The 15,536-nt window shown below is 38.3% G+C and overlaps 1 protein-coding gene across 4 annotated transcripts in view; it reads right to left on the bottom strand.

Moving 5' to 3' along the window:
- Positions 1-220: 220 nt before the first annotated feature.
- Positions 221-15,536, bottom strand: part of LOC136318463 (E3 ubiquitin-protein ligase TRIM22-like) — a 30,759-nt gene continuing 15,443 nt past the window's right edge. For 3 of the 4 annotated variants that reach the window (XM_066250796.1, XM_066250797.1, XM_066250795.1), the window contains exons 2-8: positions 10,777-11,286; positions 10,107-10,202; positions 9,179-9,409; positions 5,125-5,147; positions 3,850-3,950; positions 3,520-3,546; positions 221-2,867 (exon numbers count right to left, since the gene is read on the bottom strand). In XM_066250796.1, the coding sequence (XP_066106893.1) occupies positions 2,272-2,867; positions 3,520-3,546; positions 3,850-3,950; positions 5,125-5,147; positions 9,179-9,409; positions 10,107-10,202; positions 10,777-11,190 (1,488 nt within the window). In that variant the 5' untranslated portion in view covers positions 11,191-11,286 and the 3' untranslated portion in view covers positions 221-2,271. Of the gene's footprint in view, positions 2,868-3,519; positions 3,547-3,849; positions 3,951-5,124; positions 5,148-9,178; positions 9,410-10,106; positions 10,203-10,776; positions 11,287-15,397; positions 15,422-15,536 lie in introns of those variants that run through there. The other variant, XM_066250798.1, reaches the window with a different exon arrangement.

Raw genomic sequence — 15,536 nt, 5'->3', positions numbered from 1 at the left:
GAAGCAAATGGGCGCTACTCCTATGTGCCCTGGCCAGGAATCGAACCTGGGTCCCCTGCACACCAGGCCGACGCTCTACCGCTGAGCCAACCGGCCAGTGCCAGAAAGCTGTTTTGAAGAAATAAATTACAATCTAAAATTTTATACTAGAAAACTATAACATATATTTGAAACTTTAAAAAAACAGACATATTATGCAAAAAATTTGATTAACACCATGCATTATTTAATCAATTATTTATTTCAAGGTATAACAAAAGTACTAATATTTGAAGTAGACTGATATTTATTCTTAACATTCACTATTTCAAATCACAAAGAAAATTAATTGACATCAATCTGGACCACTGCTTATGTTTAGGAAATGAAAAAATTAGTGCAAACATTCTAATTATAAATTTCCACAAAATTCTTATCATGCTATCCTTAGTAATTTTATTTTTGATGAGAAACTAAATTCATTACAATTTAATTTAATTGAAGGAGTGTCAGTACGAAGCAATATAAGAATGATTATGAAATTCTATCCGATTTCAAAGTCAAGGCTCCAAGCTGTTCACAGTGTTCACTCGCTGTTACATGTCACCTGCAAGAACTGGCCATTAAGTATTCAAATTAATTTTGCTCATTACTAACAGCCCTGACCACCTCGTTAATGGAAACATGGATCAGCATATCAATCAATAGCTCCTGTGTTCTACAGTTTTCCCATGATGCTCCAGGTGTCTTCTGTAATTAGTATCTCTTGGGATTTTCCTTCTACCTCACCTCTTCAGGAATTTGGCTCCTACTTATTCCCAGGGAATGATGTACAGAACGCATACATTGGCTGAAAAAACACAGACTCACTAATCTTACCTTTTCTACTTATTAGCCATGAGAAATTGTAACTATCTCAGTTTATAAATTCCTTCAAATACCTGAAAAGATAATCTTTCTTTTATGATATCATTGAAAATTGTTTGGATAAAGACACTGTCTATATCATTGCATATACTTACATATATACATAACTATGTGTGTGCTTCTGTCAGTATAAGTGTACGTGTACACACTTTCCCAGGCCAAGCACTTTCTTTTTCATTCCACTGAGATAAATGACCACCACTCTACATCTTGATGTGGGCTCTGTGCAATTGCTGCAATAATTTATAATACAAAATTTTCTAATAAAAATTTGTTTCTTTACTATCCTGGGAAAGTCTGTTTCTCATTATAATGTGAAACTTATTTTAAAAGTAACAAAAAGGAAAGTGAGTGTTATGGCATATATAAAGGGTTATACTCAGACGTTTCACCACATGGGAAGGGCCTGAACTCCAAGAGGCTGTCCCTAATGATAGCTGTTCCTGGACATGGTTTTCTCTGATGGGCAGATATGGGAAACTCATACTTTTGCAAGACTTTCTAAATCCCAGTCAAGAACTTTAAAAGAGTCATAGCCTGGGTGTAAAAGTTCTATAACATAAGACTGGAACTGGACTTTTTTTGAACGAAGAGTCTGGGAACTTGACAAATGAGACTTCAGTGTAACCATTTTCTGGTCCTCTGAAGAGCACAATTCTGTTGCACAGGACACTGACACAGATTACACTTTTCAGGGATCATGACAGCAAGTACATACAGGACAATTAATAAGTGCTTTATATTGAATTACACATTTACACAATGATCTTAATAGTTAAATACACTTCAGAATTACAATCTGTGTTTTATGAAAAGAAACAAAAATGCATTCATCGTTACACACTTAGTAAGTGAAGAGATTGATTTCACCTCAAACACTGAGTATAAAATTTCACTCTGAGTATATACATTACTTTTATTTCTTACTTTTTTTTACATATATATAACTTTCGGTTTTTACTCAACTCTTCTGAACCTGTTTGCTGGGCAACAAGCAGACATACATTCAAATACTCGGCAGTTGGTGGTGCTGGGTGGGGATGACTACAGATTTTCCTAGGTTCATGGTTGGTGGCAGACAGACTTTGCTAAGCCAATTCAGATCAGTGATAAAGAAAAATATGGAGACATAGGACAGTGGAAATTTGATGTTTTATTGAGAATACAGTAAAAGGTAAATGGGTAAAAATGTTTCTCTTCTAACTTATGTCAGAAACACTGCAAATCCCAGGATTGAGTAAAAGTTCTACAGAAAGAAGACAGAAAGGAAGAGATGGTTTGAATGGAGCAGTGAGCTCAGCTGCAGGAGATGAGCCCCAGGACAAAGGATGCTATACAACACTGAGGTAGTAGAGGGAAGAAGATTCAGGAGCTTGGTCGGCACAGAGTCATGGGAGCTGAACAGTTCCAAGGATTGAAATAAGGATAAACAGTCAGAGAAAAACAACATTCAGAGAACTTGTAGATGAGTGACCCGTGATTTGTGATATTAAAAAATGAGACAATGCCTGCTTCATAGTCTAGGAAAACTCCAACACGATGTGGAGGAACCGCCATCCAAAGAGTCAAGACCTTGGGATCAGAGGTGGAAGAGTCCTCAAAGGCACTGTACTCAGATTCATTCTGTAACCCTATAACCCAGTAGCCATTTGTAGGTTTGTATCTGGAGAAAAAATTTGAATAATTTGCGTCTTTGTTATCAAAAAACCAAGGGCTTTGTGTTATATCTGGCTTAACCATTCTACTGTATACCCCCAGGATCCAGGCAGTCTTCCCAGACACATCAACTTCCCAGTAATATTTTCCCAGTGATAACTTTTGGGAGCCCAAGATATCAAAATTAGAAAAATCACATGAATATTCATTATTAAACATACAATGGTTCCCAACTGTCACTTGTCTCTGATCTGCAGAAATGAAAATATTTGAAAGGGTGTTGAGTGGATCCAGCTTCAAGTCCACTGTAGGAAAAATTACATAATCAGTTGAATTACATACACAGTGATCGACAATTTGATTAGTCAACAGAGCCAAATATCAACATTACAATGATTGAAATTTCTTTTGAGAGCCAAATTGTTTAAGTTTAAACTACATAGGTAGGTACATTCCTTATCGAGGTAGCGCCCATACATGGTATTTTGTGGAAGAACCATACTCAAGGGGCCAAAGAGCCGCATGTGGCTCACGAGCAGCGGTTTGCATAGGCCATATGAGTCTTGTGACTTTATGAGGAGGAATCTTGGGAATTGACTGGGAGGAACATGATTTACTGGGGCAGTAATAAATACCTCACCTAAGAACTGAGGAAAAGGAGAGTGGGAGGAGACAGAAGAGGTAAATTGGGGGATAAATGGTGATGGAAGGAGAATTAACTTGGGGTGGTGAACACATAATACAATATATACATGATGTGCTATATAGTGGTGTACCTGAAGTGTATATAATTTAATTCACCAATGTCACCCCAATAAATTAATATTAAAATAATTTGTATATAAATAAGCATGCTTGAGAAGAACACATGTAAGTAATATCTAGGGACCTTATATTAACAACAACTTTTGAAAAGTGGTCAGAACATGGAGATGTGAAGAACCTGTAACATCTTACCCCAGTGGCTTTGGACTTCTGTCAGCTCTGAAATGACAAAGGTTTCAACAATGTTGTTAGAAGCAAAGGAGGAAACACTGACACCTATATTTTCTCTAGAGTGGGAACAAGGGAGAAGCTCCTGTGAGGATGTCCACTGGTGAATGAGTGGATACCTAGCCATTCCACTTTAGATATGTTCACACTTCAGCTCAGGCTCTTCTCTATTGTTGACAGGACTTTCTTTTCTCTTTTTATTCTCATGCAGAAATAACAGTCACTCCCACATTCTGTTCTGTAACTACAAGAACCCCACAACCACATCCACAGCCAACCCTCAGCTCTCTGCACCTTTAAATTCTTGCAGCATTCCACTCAGATCTGGAACTCGAAATGAACTCTTCACTTTCTTGGAAACAATTTTGGGTTTCTTCAAGGTCCAGATCTCACTCCTAATAAAGACAAAATATTGTCACATTTCTGACATTGCATCTCTTCAAGATCACTGTCTCCCTCACCTTTTTTTTCCATTGATGACTCCTCACTCAATCCTCTTCACTGAAAAGTCTGAGGGAGGGTGAGGTGGGGGTCCTGTCATTGCCACCAGAAGAAATGCCTTCATGTCAACCTTGCCATTTACACTCGTGGGTTGGCTTTTCGTTAAGCTCATGTTGCCCAGTCTCATCTCTCTACCTTTTAAATATAAATATGATACACTATGATAAAAATAAAGTACCTTTAAAAGTTGTTTAGTGCCTCCATGAAAAGCTTTTGATATAAGGGTTGCTAACTGCCATCTCAGAGGTTCCCCCAAGAAGAGGACATAGGCGTGGATTCCCAGGCTTATGGTCAGTGGAGGGGTTCTACAACCTGGTTACTGAGAGTTTTAGGTCATCAAGTATGGGGCTCCTGTATTGAAAGTCTGACGAATGTCCTGAACCTGCTATCTTAGTAGAGAGGCCAAGAATAACATATGAGGTCATGAAGAAGGGAGTATTTTACCAACATTTGAGAAAAGTGATGTTATGACAGATAATATAATAGTGGTCAACATTTCTAGTGTTTGATGTTGCAAGTAGGTAGGCAACTTTAGACAAGATAAACCAATATTTTCTATATAATGTAAAAAGTGAGTAAACAAAAAGAGATTAATTTCTTGTCACTAGGACTAAACCCAGTATTCTTCAAGACCTGAGTCTTATTTATCTATTTATTTATCACTGTAATCCAAACAACATCTTGAAAAGATCTTGCAGATCTTTCTTTGTGGGAAATTTGTAGGTCATACAGATGGAGGACAAGATCCTCTGTGTGACAAGGCAGGCAGCTCTGTAGTATAGAAACAAGAGCTGAGCCTGACAGAGGTCTGACTAAAATCAGTGAAGCACTGCAGTTCTGAACCTGCAAACCCTTATTTCCAACGCTTCTATTGACCCAAACTCTGTGACTTCCCACCAACCAAACCCTATCATAACCTGGTCCCCCTCTCATCAGTAATTTGAAACAATGTAATACCTAAACCCCAGCTGGGTGATTTTTTTTAATTAATATTTATTCAGGATTACTCTTATAGCTGCAATTCTGTCATCACACAAAAAAGGACCATGTCCAGTCTTACACACATACCGTCTTATGTCGTTAATCACATCCTGGGGAAAAGAGAAAAAATATTAGTCAAATGTAGAAAATCAAAATACCTTTAGAACATTGAGATGGCTCATTAAAATTTAATTTTGCAGAAATAGCTAATATGTCTTAGTCCTCTACAATAATTAACATACTCTTCTACTAAAAATTGATGCCATTTATCTAAAATTCAAATTTAATCACACATCCTCTACTGTCTGGAAACTCTTGTTAGTGATAAGTCTTCCCTCCTTAAACAGTGTTACTCATTTTCCTCCTACACCTCTAGCACCCCTTGATAGAAAGAGAATAGATAGATGGTCAGAATAAATAGACGGGGACAGCTGTGGAAGAACGACCAAGTCCTTCTGTCCCAGAGTACTTATGGGAGCATATTAGAAAGATGTTTCAAAGGTCTGAAGATGAAACATATATAAGATGAAGAGAGGAGACCTACTATTTCTTTAAAATACCTTCATGAAAAGACCCCCTTTATATATTATGCTTTTATTTATTCTAGAGACAAACATAGGTAAAATTGATTTGTCAGACATCATTCTAGGCTCTGGTGAATCAAGAAAAATAATAATTACAGTACTCAGGATATATACATATATATCTCTATCTGTCATCTATCTATCTATCTATCTATCTATCATCTATTATCTTCTTATCTATACATATGAATATATATTGCTGTGGGAACAAGCAAACTAGCATTTCAAGAAAATGTTTTTCCAGTCACTCTCTAGTACTATATATGTCCTACACAGTATCTGAAACACATCACATTAAATTTTAAACATGAAATAAGCTCCAGGAATCAGAAGCAGAGAGAGTCTAAATTGTAATTGACTCTTTCCCAACCATTTACATTCCATTGTCCAGATCAATATCAACTTCATCACTGTCTTAAAAAGTTTATCTTATCCAGAATTCCAATATTGCATTAAGCCAATTCAGTACATAGTCTCAGCTTTTTTTAGCCATTAACTTATCTTTTTTTTTCTATTTTTCCGAAGTGATAAGCAGGTGTGGGTGGGACTGGTAGGGGAGGCAGAGAGACAGACTCCCACATTCGCCCTACAGGGAGCCACTTGTCATGCCCACCAGGGGGCTATGTTCAGCCCCTCTGGGGCATTGCTCTGCTGCAGTCGGAGCCATTCTAGTGCCTGAGGTAGAGACCATGGAGCCATCCTCAGTGCCTGGGCCAACTTTGCTCCAATGGAGCCTTGGCTGTGGGAGCGAAAGAGAGAGACAGAGAGAAGGGAAAGGGGGGAACAGTGGAGGAGCAGATGGGCACTTCTCCTGTGTGCCCTGACCAGAAATCAAACCTGGGACTTCTACATGCTGGGCCTACACTCTACCTCTGAGCCAACCAACCACAGCTAGCCATTAACTTATCTTAATCTAACATTATTTGTTGCATTTTTGGAAACAGAAAGACACCGTTCTTTAATCTAAACCCTTTTATAGCAACAAAGCCTTGACCACCTGTGGCTGTATGTTCATAAAATCTTTTACTGTCTGTATTAGGATTTTTGTTGTTATTGCATAAGATTTAATTTTAGCTAAAGCTGTCTTAAATTTAAAAGTTAAAAGAAAAACTCAGGGAGCAAGTAGAACTTTATCAAAGCTAATTTTTTAAGGAAAATCTTATCATTAAGATCTGGGTTTTTTTCTTTTTTTCCTTTCTTTCTTTCTTTCTTTTTTTATTTTTTGAGAGAGACAGAGAGAAGGACAGATTAGAACAGACAGGCAGAAAGGGAGAGAAATGAGAAGTATCAATTCTTCATTGCAGCACCTTAGTTGTTTATTGATTGCATTCTCACATGTGTCTTGACAGGGGGTGGCGGGTTCCTGCAGAGTCAGTGACCACTTCCTTAAGCCAGCTACCTTGGGGCTCAAGCCAATGGTCATGGGATCATGTCTACAATACCATGCTCCAGCCAGCAACCCTGTGCTCACGCTGGGAGCCTGTACTCAGGTTGAATGAGCCCGTGCTCAAATTAGTGACCTCAAGGATTTGAACCCTGGGTTCTATGTGTCCCAGTCCGACACTCTATCCACTGTGCCACCACGTGGTCAGGCTCTTTTTTTTTTTTTTTAATGAGAGGAGGGGAGATAGAGAGGCAGACTCCCATGTGCCTCCTGATCACAAACCACCTGGCAACCTCCATCTGGAGCCAGTGCTGAATCAGCACCTCAGCCAACACTGATACTCAGATCAACCGAGAGAGAGAAAGGGGGCAGGGCAGGGTTGAGAAGCAGATGGTGGCTTCTCCTGTGTGCCCTGACCTTGGCTCAAAGCTGGGACATCCCTATGCCATGCCAATGCTCTATCCATTGTGCCAACTGGCCAAGGACAGTTCTTTATTCTTAACACTATTTTTTACCTGCTATGTACTCTTTCTTTTTATACTCTATATAGCATCAATTTGAATATCCAGGCTAAATAAAAATACCTAACATATTATCTAGAATTTCTCTTTCTAGTCATAACAGTTCATTTCTATGGCATATAAATTATTACCCTAACTTGAGCCAGGTGCATATCTTAAAAGAATTTTTTATCATTGATGAAGCTATAGAAATTGAATATGTTGATTTACTAAGATTTGAGACATTGCTGATGCTACTAATTTTTATCAACTGTAGCCACTAGATTGACTGAGGGTAAATTTGTCTTCTCAGAGGATGTTTCAAGCGATGTTTACCAAAGAAGAGAAGAGTAATTAACTGAGGTTGGAAAGAAAAACAACTGTCTCATACAGAATATTCCTTGGCTGTCAGCCGTCTCTTCACTTTATACAAATTTGATCCGGTTTTTAATGAAAATTCACAAACATGCTAAAATTCTCATAGAAAATTCAATGGACATAGGACAGCATTTCTGGTCCAGGTCATTGTAATGAATCGGCTCTGTGCTTTGCATCTAGAAAGCAACATCTCTTGAGTCTCCCCAGTAGATGGCAGGAGAATTCTCCAAAAGGTCCTTAGGAAAGAGGTGCCTAACATGGTCTCCACAGTAAACAACTGACTTCAAAAGAATTGCTTTCAAACAGATTTGAATAGAATTGTTGCACATTATTTCAAAAATTGTGAGAAAGAAAAACGATGTTGGGAGATACCAATTCCAAAATATTCCATGAAGCCACGGTAATCCAAAGCTTAGAGTATCAGTAGAAAAAGATAGAGCTTCATATGAGAGAGTAACAATACAGAAAGGTATTATAACAACGAGAGTAAATTAATTTTTGACATATTGCGGAAATTATGAGTAGAGGTGGGGAGAATGTTTTTAACAAATATTAAACTGAATTTGTACCTGCTTTAACAACTCAAAATATTTACTAAAATTTTTAAATTGTACACTTTCAATGGGTAGATTTTATTAATGCACTTCTATTTTAAAAATATGTAAAAGAAATCAGAATATTTCTGAGTTTTCCAATAGGTGTTATAGCTTAAAATTAGTCATGCAGTTAATTGCTTGAAAAAAAGATAAAATATTCATAGTAGCGAAAATCCATTTGTCCAGTCTCTACAAGTTTTTCTTCAGTCCTTCCCTGGTCAGTGCACACGCGCACACATACACACACACACACGAAAAGAGAAACACACAAACACACATACAACAAGCACACACATATTCATAAAAGTTCAACGTTCCCCAAATGTATTAGTTTATCATTACATTTGCCACCCCTCAATAAAAGAACAATCAGATCAAATATAAAGAGAGATGTGAGCTGCTTGTTGAAGCATAATAAAGAAATGCCTTACAGATATTAGATCACAGACAATGGAAACTTATAAACAATCTTCTCTCTAACTTTTGCACAGCCTTTTAAAAAATAAAAATAATGAGAATTTCTGTTGTCATTTGCACTCTGAATTCCCAAGGAGTCCTAACATGAATAACAAGAAGAAGCACTGAGTGCTCGAAGGAACCTTTTAATAAGGATGAAAGTGCAGGGACCCGGGAGAGGAGGGAGAATAATATCTGGGTTTTCGCAAATCTCATATGTAGGATAGATATCCCCAGTCTTACCTGCACCACGTCTAGAGATGATTCCCGCATATGGCGCTGGAGAACTGAGCCGAGCTCGCACATGTACTGCCTCTGCACGGCCAGCTGGTCTCTAGCCACTGCCAAGTTGTCCAGCACATTCACGTCATCCTCCTCCAGCTTCTGCAGCTCCCTCTGCTCCTCTCTGTCCAGGATGCCCCTCATTTCCTCAAACCCTTTCAGAATCCTCTCTCTCTCAGCCTGCATACAATTCTTTGCAGATGAGAAGAGAAAGATGCAGTCAGTCTGTCTGGCTGAAGGCCTAATTTTTAAGGGCCTGGGAGCCAAGCCAATACCTGTAACTAAATTCCTCAGACTCTTAGGGGGAAAAGAAATGAGCAATTCCTGAAAAAAACATTTTTCTGCCATTCTCCATTAACCTGGTCCCAAAGCAATTCACTCAAGTCTACTTTATCAAGGCCCACCAAGAGACACAGATGCTACATGGATGAAGGTTGGATAGCAGACATCTGTCCTGGAGAATCACGCCACACTGCACAGGAAACTTCCTCTACCTATATCTCTGAAACAAGAAACCCTGGGACTATTTTAATGTGTTCTCTGGTAGTATCAGAGCCTCAAACTTGATGAAGGAAATGGAACACTGGACTCATGAATCGTTTTATTGATACATTGCTTCCTTCTACGCCAGCGGTTCTCAACCTGTGGGTCGCGACCCATAGGTTGAGAACCGCTGTTCTAAGCCTTTGTCTCCAAATAGTTGCTCTCACTTTGGAAATGTCTATTCTGTAGCCAGCAATCCTCAATAGGTAGGAATTGAATGAGGAATAATCAAAAGTCCATGGACTTATTAATTCTGATGTAAAAATGAAGAAGGGGCTTCATTGTGATTGGACCTGGGTGCTGCCCAGCTCCCTGTCTCAGAACTCCCTCAGGAGCGTCATCCTACCTTCCAGGTAGCTCTCTCTTCTTTGATGTCAGCGTCCAACTCCTCAGCTTTCTGCAGCTCCTGCGTCAGCCTGTTCAGACCTTTCAGGAGCTTCTCCTGTGAGAAAGAATCCCCTAAGTCAAGACCTGAGCTTTCTCAGCACCTGGATACAGGAAAAATGGAGCAGATATCAAGCTCATCTCAGAAGAGACTAGTTTCAGAAATGAAACTGGCAGTCAGACTGAGGATGCAGAGAGAAACCTGAGGAGGTGAATGTGTTCTTTTCGGGTGATGGAAGTTACTGTCCTTAACCAAGAGTAGCTCTCATCACTCCATTCCTGGAGCAGGTACTGATCCTGCAGAATGTAAATTTCTTTTCTGTTTCCTCAAGTAAATTTTAAAACATTAACCAACCATGCTCTTAGGAATTCTGTCTATTTAGAGGAGCATTCATAACTCATCCTGGGAAGCACTCTTACTCATACAACTTCTCTTTTCTAAGGTCATGTGGTCTCTGTGGATTCTTAAAGAAAATGAAAGAATGCAGAGAAATGTGCTTCGGGTCTCAGAAGCTGATCGAGGGGTTGTAAAAAGTGTGTGCAAAGCTCAGTTTTACAATGACAAAGAGAAAAAATAGGACCAAAAAGTGAAGGTTTCACTTCAGGTAATGTTTCCACACTCTGAGGCTTACCTGACATTCCTTGACCACCTCCTCCATGGGGGACATTTGGTGACCTTGGTGCTCCTGGACACAAAGCTGGCAAATGGCTTTCCCATCCTCCTTACAGAATATATCGTAACGTTCACCATGCTCTTCACAGTGATTTCCTCCCTGCCACTGGTTTGCCCTCATGCTGTATTCCCTGATTTCTTTCACTCTGCTGGCTAGATGCCCATTAGGCCGGAGGTTCCAAGGCTGGTACGGGGTCTGGCACACAGGACAGCAGCATCCTGCTCCTAAATAGCTCACTGATGGCCTGTTTGTAGTGATGCAGGCTAGGCAAAAGTTGTGGCCACAGTTCAGGCTCATAGGCTCTGTCAGGAGCTGCAGGCAGATAGAGCAGTTCAGGTCCTCCATTGTGTTCTCTTGTGAAGGAAATTCCATACCGTGTTCCCCTCCTACTTCCTGTCCTGGCTCCAGAAGCTCTCCTTGTTCACTCCTTCAAGGCTGGGAATACTGAAGCGAGCAGAGTAAAAAAGGCTAGAATAGAAAGGACACCGATTGTGTAGATATTTTTATAAACAAACATTAATATTCAATAAATAAAAGTAAGGTGAGTGAAAAGAAAAATAGGTCAGTGAAGGAATGAAAAGGGCTCTTCTGTGTGATTTCTGGCACTTTATTCTTAGTTCATGTTGCATAATGATTCGTATCCCATCAAAGCAATGGCTGCTATTTTCTTCTGCTGCATAGGAGGACAAGTGAAGACCCTTTCTGCCAAGAGGTCTGTGCCTCTCATCATTAGTCCTGCCTATTCTTTCCCACCCCAAACACAGCCCACTGCAGCCCCCTGGGCTTTTACACGTGCTCTTCCCTCTTCCATAACTGACTTTATTTTAAATGTTTCATTGGATATTTAAATCAGACACATTCATTTTAAGGGTACCAAAATTTTAGTATATTATGAAACAAATTATCACATAATCTAATTTTAGAATTAGATTGATTATTTGGAAACAAACCAATAAATAAATCTTATTTCTTGGAAACAAAACTAATGGCATTAGCAGGCACTCCTATTCTGACTCTAGAGCTTTAGGCTACCATTATCTCCCTTAGGTTTTTATAGAATTACCTTTACTGATCAATTCATAACAGAATCATAATACATGGTCTTTTTAGTCTGCTTTCTTTCATTTTTCATGCTTTCATTACAGTTCATTTCACCTACCTTTCTCTCCCATGCACAACTATTATTCTTGATTTCAGCTTTTTTCCTCTTAACTAGGAGTTCTTCGATGCTTGAGACCTGTTTAACTGCTAACAAAGCTTCCTACACAAAGTTTTCCCATTCCCTCACATCCATTCCCCAGAAACACAGAAACAGCAAAGATGACAATAGAGTGGTTATTCTATCACTAACAATTTTATGGTATAATATAGAATTCACCTTCATCTATTTAATTAATTTATAAAATTTTTGACATATAAGAATACTCCTTTCTTGAATTAAGAAGTATAAGTTGGTGATCACAAAATAGTCACAGGAATGTAAAGGTACAGCCTAGGAAATATATTCAATGACATTGTAATAAGTATTTATGGTGCCTGGTGGGTACTTGAAATATTGGGGGAGAATACCTTGTAAAGTATACAACTAACCACTATACTGCATATCTGAAACTAATACAAAAAAATATTGAATGTCAACTATAGTGAAAAATTAAAATTAAAAAATAAGGAAAAAATAATTAAAATAATAAAAGCAATTACTCTTTTCTTTAGAGGTATATATTAAATCAATGACTTATAGAGGTCAAGATCAATTTTTAAAATAGGTAGAGTTGTTGTAAAGCACCATCTTCAATATTGCCATTCGGTGTTCTCTCCATTACTGCACTGATTTAAAAAAAAACAAATTAAGTATAGTTTACAGAACTATATTTGTCCAATGCTAAGGGGTTGTAGAAACATAGAGAGCAGAACCATTTGAGTAGCTCTAGGAAGTCTTGTGTCTGTAGGTATTGGGCTTTTACCTTACATAAGAGAATACATCAATAGGCATCTATGGGTGTGTGTTCTTAAGGAGGAAAAGATGTTTTCATATACTCAGGATCACACAAATGACAGAGACCTGAGAGACATAATTTCCATTGGGACATCTGTCAATCATGAAAGAAAAGGTTCAATATTAAGGGAGACCATATACTGGAGAGATAAAGTCTGTCTTGTTCCAAGCACATTAAGTGCTATTACAAGCCGCATTGCGTCCTTTTAAAACATATTGAAAGTTAACCTTTAGAATGTTAGAGTGTTAGTTTATTTGGAAATAGTGTTTTGCAGCTGATTACTTTAAAACAAAATTGTTAAGGTAGGTCTTAATTTAGCATGACTATATTCTTATAAAGAGGAAAATTTGCACACAGATAGGCTTGCATACATGGAGAATGTCATATGAAATAAAAGTGAAGATCAGGTGACTCAGCTACACAACAAGGAATGCTAACAAATACAGCCAACTATTAGAAGCCAGCTGAGAGGCATGGTAAAGATCCTTCCCCCACAGACCTGAGAGGAACCAGGACTACAAACAAACTGCGAGAATAAATCTCAGTTAAGCCACTTAATTTGAGCATTTTTTATGATAGTCCCAAAAAACTAACACAAATGCTTGTTTTCTCTTTATTCATTTATTATGTTCTATCACTGAAGAAGCATTATACCATTGAAACATCCCAATAAGGTAGAGAGAGTCAAAATATATTCTCCTTTGGAGTTTGTAAAATGTAAGCATTTTTATAGAGTAAAATAAGTCCTAAGTTTTTCTATCTCACTATATGCTCATGCTCTTTGTCTGCACAGAGGTTTTCTGTATTTGTGGAATTCAGACAAGAAAAATTACAGTCTCTACAATGTTGAGAAAGTCTTAAGAGGGGTTTAGCCAACATCTTGGAAACCTCTCCTGCAGCCGGGGTCAGGAACTACCAATGAGAAGGCAAACCTGTTTTGGCATCTGGACCCCTGGGCAACTCAAAAACATTGCAACTCCTCCCCATTTCTCTATATTCAGAGTTATTGCTTCTACCCCACCTCCTTTGAGTCCAAGGTTTAATGTGCACCACATTATTGAACCTCCCACCCAGAGCTCTAGTTCTCAGGTCAACTTGTTTCCAAGGAATAATTTAGTAACAGAAACCATCTTCATAAAGCTACCCCTAGTCTCATGCCTTTCTCCCACAGTCAGTTTATCAGAAGAGCCTGCAGCTCTCTTCAAATTAGGTCTCATCCAACTGAGTCTCTCCCTGGAATCCAGGAATACTTTTTTCATTAGTCTTCCGGAGACTTTCACTGGTCTCATACAGTATGCTACCATCACTGTTCACACCATCAACAAGAGGGATTTTTTTTTTTTAAGTGTAGGTTAAATTTTCACCTCCCTTGCTCAGATGCATGTCATCAAGGAGTCAATCTTAATTATGGTCTATTTAGGTTCATATTGCACATCCCCTTCTATTGCTTTACCCTGTCAACCCACATTTCCTGGAACACATACTGACCACCTTTAGTTCTTTACTCATTCAGGACAAAGAAAACATCATTTCCTTGAATTTAATTTTCAAAGCCTTTTATCAGGGATATCTTCCCTTAGTGTAGCCCTTTAAGTTTATTATTGTTCCTTTACTCTTTATTTAAAACATAGCAATTTCCATATTATTTTATTTCACCTTCTTTTTCTGTTTGTTAAATTTTTCTCCCCATCCCAAAATATAATTTTTAGGTACTTAATATTTATTGTATATTCAATAAAGGATAATACAAGCTTTTCTTTACCACAGATGAATGCATTTGTTCTTGTGATTTTAATAAAATATATTCAAACTTTTAAAATTTATGTTCTACTCATTTGGGGAACTTGTAATAGCCCCTGAGAATTTAATTAATATATACTTATACCAGGTATAAGACACAGAATTCTGATTTCTGAAAAGAATGAGGAAATTAAAGTGCTTTAAAGTATATACAACAGAGAGATCAGGTACAAATTTCTCAAAGGTGAGATTAAATAAAGTTCTTTCTGAAAAATTACTCAATCCTTTTCTTAGCTCCATGCAAAGGAAAACTGAGCAAAGGGTTAAGGTAATAAACAGTAGAAGGGTGTGTTTAAGATGATGCAGGACAGATTCTAAAGCAAGAGAGACCAGCAGAGGGTCATGGGTTCACTGAAGTAAGAGTAAGCCATGGCAGTCAGGGGTGAACAAACTCCCTGTGTCTGTGTCTGGACCTCCAGAGAATAGAGTGGCCACATGAGAGCTACAGAGATGGGCAGCAGCCTGATCATCCAGCCTCTCTTGTCAGGCTGGCCAAAGGGCTGGTCATGTTTCAGGAAGGCTTGTTGTATATTTAATAACAAACTTTTGTAAAAAAATAAAAAAGATTTAACAAAAAGGTAAATAATCAGCTTCCAGAGGTCTGATACCTGGCAGAGTCCCTAAGATTCCATCCCTCCAACCTACATCTGATAAGGGAGCTTATTTCTGCAGGCCCTTACCAGGAGTTTGGGTTTTATGAAGAAGGAAACCAGAGCCCTATCTCACAGAAAAAATGAAGAAGGCAAATTCTACATGGAAAAATAAAGATTATTTTAGCTCACCTTGATAAAGTAAAATGTCAAAACTACTGAATAGGAAGAAGATGAGGGTAACTCAGCCTGGAGAAATAATGTCCCCTTCAAGAAATAAATAAATCTGTTTTGCCTTTAAAACCCTCCTTCTTTAAAGGTCACTCTTCCT

This window comes from Saccopteryx bilineata, chromosome 1 (assembly GCF_036850765.1).
Source record: "Saccopteryx bilineata isolate mSacBil1 chromosome 1, mSacBil1_pri_phased_curated, whole genome shotgun sequence".
Lineage (NCBI taxonomy): Eukaryota > Metazoa > Chordata > Mammalia > Chiroptera > Emballonuridae > Saccopteryx > Saccopteryx bilineata.
The sequence above is the reverse complement of the archived record's forward strand: the minus strand, read 5'-3'. Positions and strand labels throughout refer to the sequence as shown.